This window comes from Sinocyclocheilus anshuiensis, unplaced genomic scaffold (genome assembly GCF_001515605.1).
Source record: "Sinocyclocheilus anshuiensis isolate Anshui unplaced genomic scaffold, SAMN03320099.WGS_v1.1 scaffold735, whole genome shotgun sequence".
In the NCBI taxonomy this organism is placed as follows: Eukaryota; Metazoa; Chordata; class Actinopteri; order Cypriniformes; family Cyprinidae; genus Sinocyclocheilus; species Sinocyclocheilus anshuiensis.
The window spans coordinates 952,053-963,658 of NW_015548245.1; the positions used below are offsets into that span (position 1 = coordinate 952,053).

The 11,606-nt window shown below is 40.8% G+C and overlaps 1 protein-coding gene across 1 annotated transcript in view; it reads right to left on the reverse strand.

Moving 5' to 3' along the window:
- LOC107655219 (fibroblast growth factor 22-like) overlaps window positions 1–11,319 on the reverse strand; it is a 26,925-nt gene extending 15,606 nt beyond the window's left edge. The window contains exon 1 of the mRNA XM_016442653.1: window positions 10,773–11,319. Coding sequence (XP_016298139.1) covers window positions 10,773–11,109 — 337 coding nt within the window. The 5' untranslated portion in view covers window positions 11,110–11,319. The remainder of the gene's footprint in view (window positions 1–10,772) is intronic.
- Between the last annotated feature and the right edge of the window lie 287 nt (window positions 11,320–11,606).

Sequence of the window (11,606 nt, forward strand, 5' to 3'; positions counted from 1 at the left end):
GTTGGAGCTAAACTCTGCAGGACACCGGCCCTCCAGGACCGAGTTTGGACAGCCCTGTGCTAGGACATCCGTGTGAACTTGAGAGAAATTGATTTCATACATCCATAAAAAATGACTTTGATACCAGTTGGTTAAGATAATTTAAAAAGGCTTAGAAAATCAAAGTTGGTGCTAAGAAAAGCAATAGCATCATTTATTTGCACATGCCATAAATTGTTTCTACACCAATTTTTTTTCTCAGTGTACTGCAATGAAATGTAGACATTATAAATATATATTTAATTTGGCTATTAAAACTTGAATCTGTTTTCAGCAGTGATTGAAGTGATAATGATTTCACCTCACAGTTGGCTCATCCATTGCTGGATCACACTACCTTTATACTGTATATGAAGGTAATGAAACTTGCTGCGATTCAATACTGAAATTACTAAAGCCCATTATACAGTAACTTGCAGTTCAGTAAGTGAGTCAAATACTGATTCAGTAACTGATCTGGGGTGCGTTTCCCAAAAGCACTGAGCTCAATGAATCTTGTGACCATAGTTAGCTAACCATGCTTTTGAGAAATGCACCCCTGATCAACTCTTTAGTGAATCAAGAACACATAAGGAACTAAGAAGAGTAATTGGTTCATGAATCGGACTACACAGGTTGCACTGTATTTAGTTGGTTGCAATAACATTTAGGTCAGACAGAAATCAGTAAAGCGTTATTGTACAGATCCTTTTCATAAAATGAGGTCTGGCTATGATTAGGCATGCATAAAGAAGAATAAATACATACACATACAGTGTGCTCTGCTATGTGTAAACTTGCAGATGAAGGATCACAAAATTGACAGACAACATACATCCTGAAAATGTTGTTTCAGCTAATTGGCCACACAGGAAACTAAAAAGATATTGAAAAGTGTGTGGGAAAATTTGCAGTTATTTTAAAGTTAACTGTTTCTAAATCACAGTTTTGGTGATAGGGCAAGACAAAAAGAAAAATGAATCAGGAAACTGAGATAATGTATCAATCTTGACAGCTTCTTAACGATGACAGTAGCATAGTGGTTACAGATGTAGTCTGCTTGCCAAAAGGTTGGTGGAATGTAGAACCAGCAATGAGCCAATTGTGAGGTGCAGCAAATCATTAATCATTATTATCACTTCAATCACTGCTGAAAACTGATTCAAGTTTTAATAGCCAAATCAAGTCATTGAGGCTATATAACTTGTCAGTAGTAACCATCAACAACTGTCTAAGTGAACAAACACATGCATCCAGTTGGGGCAATTTCTGTGTGTGCTTATGACTCATTGTGCTGAATGGACTCAAGTGACAATGCCCTCACATGTCATTTTAGGAGAGCACATTTCAGCACATCATAATTACTTTATATCTTTGGCGAGATAAAGCTGTTGAACCATTCAGCACATATAGTTGGCCTTCACAGTGGCACGCCTTTTGCCGTTGTCCTATGTCTGATTTCGTGCAAACAAGACTTCTGATAAGTTATTTAAAGAGTTTCTGAATCATCTGGTTCTGAAAAAAGTTGATAAGTCTTACTGTATTACTACTACCGTTCAAAAGTTTAGGGTTGGTAAGATTTTCATAATGTTTTTGAAAGAAGTCTCTTATATTGTGAAATATATTTTAATTTTAAAATAACTGTTTTCTCCTTGAATATACTTTAAAATGTAATTTATTCCTATGACAGTAAAGTTTCAGAAATCATTCTAATATGTTGATTTGGTGCTCGGGAAACATTTCTTATTGTTATCAATGTGGAAAACTGTTGTGCTGCTTAATATTTTTGTGGTAACTGTGATACTTTTTTCAGGAATATTTGATAAATATAAAGTTTATTTGAAATAGAAATCTTTTTAAACATTATATTTATTGTCACTTTTAATCAATTTAATGCATCCTTGCTGAATAAAAGTTTTTTTTTTTCACAATTCCTTTCAAAAAATATTTTTTACTAATCTCAAACTTTTGAACGGTAGCAATATACTGGTACAGTAGCGAGAGTAAACTGTGCCACTATGGTGATATGGCTGTTTGCTTTACACTGTTTTATATTGTTGCTTGTTGTCATGTTGTTTTAAATACATACGTTGTTTTACAACTATGATTATGCCAGTTGCATATTGTGCAACAGCCTTTCAAATGGAAGACAGCTACTGTGTGACAATCACAAACTTAAACATATTAAATTATATTAAAATTAAATTTTATATCATGGGTTTTATAAATCAAAAGCTTCAAAATCTGTTGTCACATTACTACCTGCGAAGCACAATAATAAATTAATTGAAATATCTATGTTAGAAAGTATGTGATAAAAGTCTTTAAGTGGTAGCCATAGGAATCCTATGGGCCTATTTTGGTGACTCAGCCTCGTTTTATTGCTGTTTTTTTTACAAGTCAGCTGTATAAGAGTGTAAAGACATATACTGGGTGTATGACATTCTTATCATAATATATTTTTCTAAAATTTTAGGTCCGATTAGAAACTTGAGGGACTATCCTGTTCACTTTATTAATGTATCATTATAAATAGACAAACGATAAAAAGTATCAATTTAGGTCAAGAAAACATTAGGTGAACCACTGATAAATACAATGAATCTGCAAGGAAACCCAGTGGGAGACATATAGCAGAAGCCAATATTCTTGTGTATCATTTCAGAGAAATCAGCTTAATAAGCCTGCACTTCGACTTCTGATATTTAACCCAAAATGCAGTTTTAGACATTAATGTTACCGCAATATAATATGACAGATTAAGAATTTGTAAATCTCAAATTGTGATTAATGCATGCAGGGGAATCCCACAGTAGTTGCTCAGAGTCTCCAAGATACACTGTCTGAGTTAACATACGCTTGAAGGTGAACAGCTTTAATCAAAAGGTAAATTCAGAGCGACTACAATCCCAAGAGGGTGTTTTAATTCACCGCTGCCTAGTGCCTGAACCCAGTCACAATGAGACCAAGTCTGTCTGTCTGTTTAATTTCGCCTCAGAGCCAAGAGAGGTGGACTGTGTTGGCTTTGGCAGATGCTAGTCAGCATATGGTACTGCATGAGTTAGCCAAGCTGTGGGTTCCCAACTGATCTAATTAATACTTGTTTTACATCCCTCACAAAAAGTTATAATAATAATAATAACAGTGCTAATGACTTCTTATTCAGGAAAAAATGGCCTCAGGTCAATTTTCTGCAAACATTATCGTATGGCTAGCGAAGCTGAGAGAATCTAAGCAGTACCTTCTGAACCGTGAGACTGCATGTCAGTAATTGCACCACTGGTATAGAGTGCTCAACCTTTAAATGTAAATATATTTTGCATTAGTTGTGTCATCGCAAGACTAGGCACAGTTTTATGTTGTTATCGTTGGCCATTTTTCTGATCTCATCAGAGATCACTAGATTCAAATTGACATTCTGTGTGACTCAAGTACGTTTACATGCTCTTTAAAAGTTTGATTTCAGTCAGGCCAAATAAATAATTTGTCATTTTAAAATGTCAAAATGTTTTAATGTAAAATAAATATTGGCAGTTGGATTTTGCAAAGTTGGGCTAATAGACCTAGATAATGAAAAGCTCATCTTCGTCTAGACTGTATAAACATTAATTGGACTACAGGTGACCTTGGAGTGGTGCGCATGAAAAGAAGGAGGTATTTAATCCTTAAATATTTGAATACACATTGTGTCATGTATACTTAGACAGATAGATGAAGAAATCTTTCACTCTCATACAAAATTCCTGATTGCATGGATTCCCTTTGAAATTACTGGATTTGCCCAGCAAAAATTTGGTGAACAATGGTAAATATTACCCCATCTAAACAGTGCATGCAAATGTACTTGATGACTACCAAGAACATTATAAGCCTTTAAGTAATGTTTGCCAGGCCTACCTGATTTGCTAAAAGAGTTAGGTGTGTTTTGGTTGTAGTGGGATTAACGCTTGCAATACGTCTTCAATCTGTTGGCAAAGGCTTTTAAAGTAGTTACTTAGCTCTTCTTTGCACCTAGCTGCACACTACTAATTGCGACACATCTTTTCATCCATTCATGACATCAAAACTGGCCTTTGAAAAGAGAATAGGTTAGAAAAATTAGGGCATTTTAGCTCTGCAACTCTCAGTGTCAGACTTTTGGACCCATTTTGCCTCCGTAGTTCTTCCTGTGTTTCCTTTTATGGTCTTTTTCCTGTTCTTGTTTAGTTTGATTACTTTATGATTCCATGCACCTGTGTTCCCCTGATTGCCCTGTGTTTATAAGCCCCAGTCTGTTCAGTTTGGTTTTGTCGGGTCTACTTGTTGTAAACGAGCAAGGAAGCAAGCCGTGGACGGTGAGAGCGCGGAGTGGAGATCCGCCCACTGCACCGCGGCTGAGGGTGAGCTAATTATACATCTGGGACTGCTGGACTTAGAAGGGGACCTGATTGACTGGGAAACAGATCTGGAGGTCGACTTGCCCCCTCTCCTCTCTCCTTTGTCCCCACTGGTCCCGTCCAGCCCTGAGGAGGCTCCCGTTTCCCAGTCCAGCCAGGAGTGTGCCGTGGGTCTGCCATCCTCCATCATCGCCGTGGCTGGAGCATCCCTCACCTCCGCCTCCAGCCTCCTCGGCCCGGACTCCGCCTCGGCCCGTAGACCCAGCGGCTCCACCTCGGCTCCTAGCTCCCTCACCTACACCGTTGCCCGTCGATCCACCAGCTCCACCGGGCTCCCTCATCCCTCCGGCTCCGCCTTGGTCGGGCGTCGACCCGCCGTCGACCTCAGGACTCCGCTCCTCCGGCTGCACCTCGTCGCTCCATCCCACCGGCTCCATTGGGCTCCTTCCTCCCACCAGCTCCACCTTGGTCCTCATTCACTCCGGATCTCCGCCTCGGTCGCCAGAGCCCTCGGCTCCACCCTGGCCCCCCGGATCCTTGGCATCCCTCTGGCTCGTTGGCTCTCCGTCTCCGCCATGGGCTCCTCCACCACCTGCTCTGCCACCGTTGGTCGGCCCCCTGGAGTCGGCGGCCATTCCTCCTCCATGGCTCCTCCCTCCGTCGGCTCCACTGTGGGTCATCGTAATGGCTGTGGCCTGGGTCCAGCTTGGCTCATCCTGCTCCAAGCCTCTCCTGTCTCCTCCCTAGCTCCTCTCTCCTTCATCACCCCCATGGACTCTGTCTGCCGGCCCCCTCCCGGGTGTCCGTCCTCCTCCTGAGCCTCCTCCCAAGTTCCCACCCATCCCTCCCTCGGTTGTATTTACGGTGCAAGGACGCACCTTCCGGGAGGGGGCGAAATGTCAGACTTTTGGACCCATTTTGCCTCCGTAGCTCTTCCTGTGTTTCCTTTTATGGTCTTTTTCCTGTTCTTGTTTAGTTTGATTACTTTATTATTCCATGCACCTGTGTTCCCCTGATTGCCCTGTGTTTATTAGCCCCAGTCTGTGTAGTCTTCCTTTGTCGGTTCTACTCGTTACGTTGATGTGTTTCCTGCTGTCCCCAGTATTGATGTACCCAGTGTTCCGTGGATTAAAAGCCTGTTTTCGTTTATTCCTCGTATCCATCGTTCCTCGCCATCACAGATTGTCTATCTATCTATCTATCTATCCATCTATCTATCTATCTATCTATCTATCTATCTGTGTGTCTGTATGTCTGTCTGTCTAGCCTATCTATTTATTTCCCAGTCTCTTCAGTTTGGTTTTGTCGGGTCTACTTGTTGTAAACGTCTTGTGCTCTTTGACTCCCTGTTGGATTATTAAAGACTCTCGTTTTTGTGAAATCTCCACATCTCCTCGATTCTTCGTGCCCGTGCTCCAGCATATTGTGACACTCAGAGTGTGTGTCAGTTTTTTTTTTTTTTCATCGTCCCAGGGCCAAAAACACCTGGCAACACCTGGCTTCGAGCATTTTCTCACTATACTCTGAACCGCTGTCCATCGGAAGGATTAAAAAGGCAGGATTTGTAGGATTTTCTTTTTTTCCTGGCACCAATATGTCCAAGAGGCCCCCACAGGCTAAATGTAAGCAACATTTCCAGACTTTCCAGAAGCGTCTGGAATCACCTTGCACCCATGTGCCCTTACCACTTAAACTGTCACAGACCAGGAGCTTCAACGCTATACACTTATAAAAGGTCTTTAGTAGAGTACATGCCTTCTCTCACTCTTTAACCCATTTTTTTTTCGAGGAACTCAAGTACTTTACTGTTTCATATCATTTGGATACTTCTGGAGAACTGTTGATCCATTTTCTAAATTCAGCTGTCTGTAATTCTTCCAAATTCTCATATAACACATATGCAGACCTGATACAATGATAAAAATTACATTGTGAATTTATTTTCACCTCCCATGATTCTACAGAGGCTTATGTGCCAACATTCAGTAGTGCACAATCTCTCTTCTGTGGCCTCTTGGCGTCTATGAACTGACAGTCTCTCTTTTTGAAATATGTTTTAAATAATTCCACAATATATTCAGAACGGGTGGATGATTTTCTTCCCGTGACTTGGGTCCAAGCTCAACACACCTATGAAATCACGGCAAGGGAAAACGGTAACATCTATAGCAAGATGCAGAAAAGTGAGGGGAAACTTGGTAAACATGACACAACTCTTGTAAATACAGCTGAAATTGAAGAAGGAGAGCGAGAGAAAATGGGAGATGGAGGAAAAGGCCTGGCAAACTGCAAAATGGCCATATTTTAGCAAAAGTGACTTTTCTGATTATGCCTGTTGCATGACTTTATTTCCTTAAGCGCGGTGTTGTTGCCTGGACTCAAGTCAAGCATTTGATGTCCTGAACCACACACGCCCTAGAATTCAACAGTGTTATTTTTAAAGCCAAATGTTAAGGGGAAAAAAGAGCTAAGCTGGTTTTGTCAGCCAGCAATATTTTAGAAGTACCTGCAATGTGAAAAGTGTAAAAGAAAACAACCTTGGCAAAGACAAGAATAGACAAAAACAGTGGGTTAAGATTTATCTAGTTTCTCACTCACCACCCATCAAGTGGTGGTAAATGGTTAGTTACATTTACCTTCGAAGTCTGACATTTCCATTTTTCTTTCTACTCATAGTTTCTTGTCCATGCATTTCAGAGAAAATTTGTTAAACTACTAGTTTTTCTTGTAGACTACATTACAACATTTGTTACTTGTTAGAAAAAAAAAACATATCTGAAGAAAACTAACATTCATTTCATGGACAGCGTCACTTTATCAAAATAAGTTTTGATGTTAACTTGAAGGCATATATTGATAGCAGGTGGATCTCACAAGGTTTGGTTCTCACGTGGGTCTCCACAAAGTTTGGTTGGTTAGCTTGTTAGCCTTTGCTGGTAGATGCTGAAACCATTATGTGTGAAAAGCAAATCTCCATTCATGGGAGATTCAAGCAAGATAAAAATTGTAAATGTTTATGTAGATGATTTGCCACTAACCATTTTTTTTGAGAGGCTAGTGAAACCATGAAATTGACTTTAATAGATTTTTTTTTTCTTGTCTGTTCCCTTCAGCGTCACACTTATGCAACAGCAGAATAGTTGCTAGTGAAGGGATTGGGACTGTGTCCGCTTTCGTAGTGCCATCAGCCAGTTAGTGCTGTCAGGACCTGCCAGCACTGCCATGTACTACTACAACCCTCCATTTGCACTCACCTCCAACTGCAAAATTATAGTCAAATCAGATTGTCTAGTTTGCATTATGGGGCCATTAACTGTGAATGATGAGAATCTTATTGTAGCTGATTGATATCGATCTACTTTGAATCCTGAAACCTCAAAGTGCTGAGTTCCATTCAGCACCAGGACAAAAACAAGTTTCAGGAATAGGAGCCAAAGCAAGGCTAGTTTGTGACCGATTAAGCTCTGAAATCATTTGCACAATTATGCAAGCCATTTCCTCCAAGTCAGGGTGCTTAATTTTGTCCTGGCTCAAGCAGTGCTATCTAAAATTATTTAGCTAACAAATTAAACTTGAGCAATCTTCCAAACATGCTGTTATTAGCCCATTCACAACTCTATAAAATAATAATGAGTGAAGTTTGAATAAAACTCTCAAAAGTACCAGAAATTTGTATTGCTCAATGCAAAAGCACTTGCACAAATGCAATAATATCCCCTACATCCTTTTACCTCTCAATCTTTCTTTCAGTCCTTTGCATCGAAGCCTCTTCTCTCAGCTGTTCCATTCTTCAGTTCACTGGGATTGATACAATATTTTCCTACCTCAATTAGCCAAGGGCCCGTTGACTAATTCCAACTGTTTTTGCACCTGAGAGTTTGGGGCGGGAGTTGGAAAAAGTGAGAGGGAGAGTCAGTGCGGGGCTGTTTGGGCAACGCAGCAGTGTTGATGGACGCTGAGGTCTATGCAGAGGACAAGATGGACAGCAGCAAAGCAACACTAACAAAATCAATGCAAAGAACAGTTCTGATTCTGAATTTGCTGAACAGAGTCATGAAACCTGTATTTCAAAGCCCTTTTTATGAAAATCTAAAATGTCCTCTACTAATGTGAACCCTGAAAGAAAAGAGAAGGCAAGGAAATGCAATATTGAGAAATTCTGCAAGACTAGTAAATGCGTGATACCTTTCTGTAAAGGTACCTTTTAATTCAGGGACAGGAAATGAGAGGATGGTAAGTAAATGTGCAAGCAAATTGCTTCTGAGGGCTGTACAATTTCACCCAGCTGTACCAAGCACAAGCATCTAAGCTAATCTGATACAACCGTGGAGAGCAGAAAATTGTAAACAAATGTCATGCAACAGTTAAGATCTGCACAGTGGCAGAGCAGTTAAAGCAACTTGCCTGGAAAAAAGTCTGACTCACTCGCTTTTGCAACAACACACACTTACACAACAGCCAGGGTCAACCCACTGTGATCTCCATGACCCAGACCAGTTAAATCCCACATTCAAACTAATGGAAGGCTGCTGCTGAACCCTGACACAGGAAAACAGAGTAAAACTCCAGTTGGAAAAGTGTAAAGATAATGGAATCAAACTGGGAGGTAGGAGAGGAGTGATTTTTAAGGAACATCTGGTTTATTTATCACTGTAGAGTTTCTGAAGACCAACTGCACCTGCTATATCAAAATTAAATGCTAACTTCCACAATTTTCAGCAGGGCTAAAATATTAAAGTGTAAAAGTATATACAATACATTCCTAGAAAAAAATGTGCAAAAGTTATACCTTAAAGGCAGAATATGTAATTTTCGCCGCTGGAGGGCGCGTATTCAAAATAAACAAATAATCAAAGGCGTAGTTTGATGACGCCGTGACTGAGTGTGGAATCATGGGACACACTTCATCCCCACAGCCGATGCAATCCGACAGGACTCGGGCAGAAATCATGTTCATGGATGAGCTAATGATTTATTAACGTAGTAGAATGAAGCGGGGTGAAGCTGAAAGCCGTCGAAGCGAAACGAGGCCGCTGAACGAGCGTGACACATGGCTCGAAAGCAGTGGAGCTTTTATTATGCCACAGTCGACCGCTTCCGCTCCTTCTGGTCGTGCGTATGTGGGAAAAAAAGCAGCGCTGTTTTATCATACTAGATACATTTGAAAGTTCTGTTATAATGCTACTCTGTGCGGTCGTCACTGGTCTATTAAAACGCACAACATATTAAAGCGTCTTTGGTGTTTCCATGTTTTCTACAAAACAAAACCGGAAATCGAGGGGTTATGACGTCATTGGCAGGCGACACAATTACACTATCGACACGGTCCGTGTCACTAGTTAAAATTGCTTATTTCTCTGGATTTAAACATTCTTCGAAACATTTGAGATAATGTAAGTACACAAGTCAGCAAAATATATAACACTGTTCTAGTGGTTTTTGGATATTTTAATAAAAAAATCTTACATATTGTGCCTTCAAGGGGTACAACAGCTTGCCACTGGGGCACTACCCTTAAAGGGACATCTTTGTACCTTATATATATTCCTAAATGATTTATAGTAGAACCTTAGGAGTACATTTAAAGCTCTAAGGTACTAATTTACACCTTTTAGGAGTACAAAGTCATCATCCCTTTTAGGGTAATGAACCAGTTATATTATTCAGAATCATTATACTGTACCTAATGGTATAATTTTTTTGACGGTGTACAGTGTACATTTTAAGATTCTACAACAAAACATTTATGTTGAATACATGTTGAACTTGCATGAGAATTTGACACTCTACTTAACTGCCAGTTAAATTTACAGTTGTGTTTACATTTTCTGTTTAAAACTGAAGGATTTGCTTTTCAGTTTTAAGTTAAATCCTCCTGCTCAAACGTATTACAATACAGAAGCCAGTTTCCACCTCTGAGTAAAAAATTGAATGGGCAATAGATATACATAAAAAATAAGACAAATTAGGACATAAAGTCACAGTAACAAGAAGACACAAGTAACAAGAAATAGACACATTGTGAGATATGAAGTCGCAATTAGGAGATATAAAGTTGCAAGAGATAAAGGCACAATTACCTTTTTAAGTGTTCTGGGGCTGAGACAGACTACCATATTTCAAATTGTAGTATTTTGTGAGCCAGTATAACAGTGAAGGTTCCACTTTCCAATGAAAAGTTTTGCACATTACAAATCCTACCTAGCAACACCTTTGCACATACTCATAATAAAAAGTCTGACCCTACGAGCAGAGGAATAAAAGAGCCATAAACCACAAGTGATAAGAGAGTCTATGGAAGATCATAAAGACCAAATGAGCCCCACTCCCTTTCTGCAGGAACACATGAATGGAGACAAACTCTGGGCGTCTACTCACTGTCAGGGTAATTCTTCCGACGTGTGCCATCCACCTTTCCCGTCTTGTCGATGCAGAGAAAGAACTTGTTGGCGGAATAGAGGCGCCGAAGACGGACGTCACCCTCGAGGTGGTTGTAGCTGCGCGTGTGCCGCTCCAGAGTCCACGAGCAGTTTGTGCCCTGTGCCAGCGCATGAAGGGGGTCATGGCCCAGTGTAGGTGAGCAACCTCCAAGAGCAGAGCAAGCTAGAAAGAGCAGGGACAGGCATACCAAAGAAAAAGGATAAGAAGGGAGGGCTGAGCCGGCGAATGTGAGGTCGGAGTGGAGACCAGCGGTAGTAGGTGTCCATTTGCACATGATGGGTCAGACTCCCAAGGTGCACCTTGCACAAGTAGTCGGCATGATGAGGGTCTTCGCTGGGCACTCTGCCTCACACAGAACCCGTAAGCAGGAACATGGGAAGAGAGGGTAAAAAAATCCTTGAAAAAGAAAGTGACCAATTTCAAACTCAAGTGTTTCTCTTTGGTCTTGTAACCAGCTGTCTGTTGGTCTTGCTCTTCAGAATGATGAATGAGAACTTTGAAATTCCATCCCAAAGAAATGTCTCGATCTTGTTAGATTGTCCAGGAGCATCCAGGTCCCTCAGTCTAACCTGACAGAGTTGCGGGAGCCTGTGTCCTGTGTGATGGCTGCACCTTGCAGGGCTCTCTCCTCTCAGCCAGGGGCAGAGCAAGGTGAAATGTGAGGCTGCCTGACCCGTGCCTGTGAATGAGCTGAGTTGAATGAGTGTATTTCAATGAGTGTGTGTGTGTGTGTGTGTGTGTGTGTGTGTGTGTGTGTGTGTGTGTGTGTGT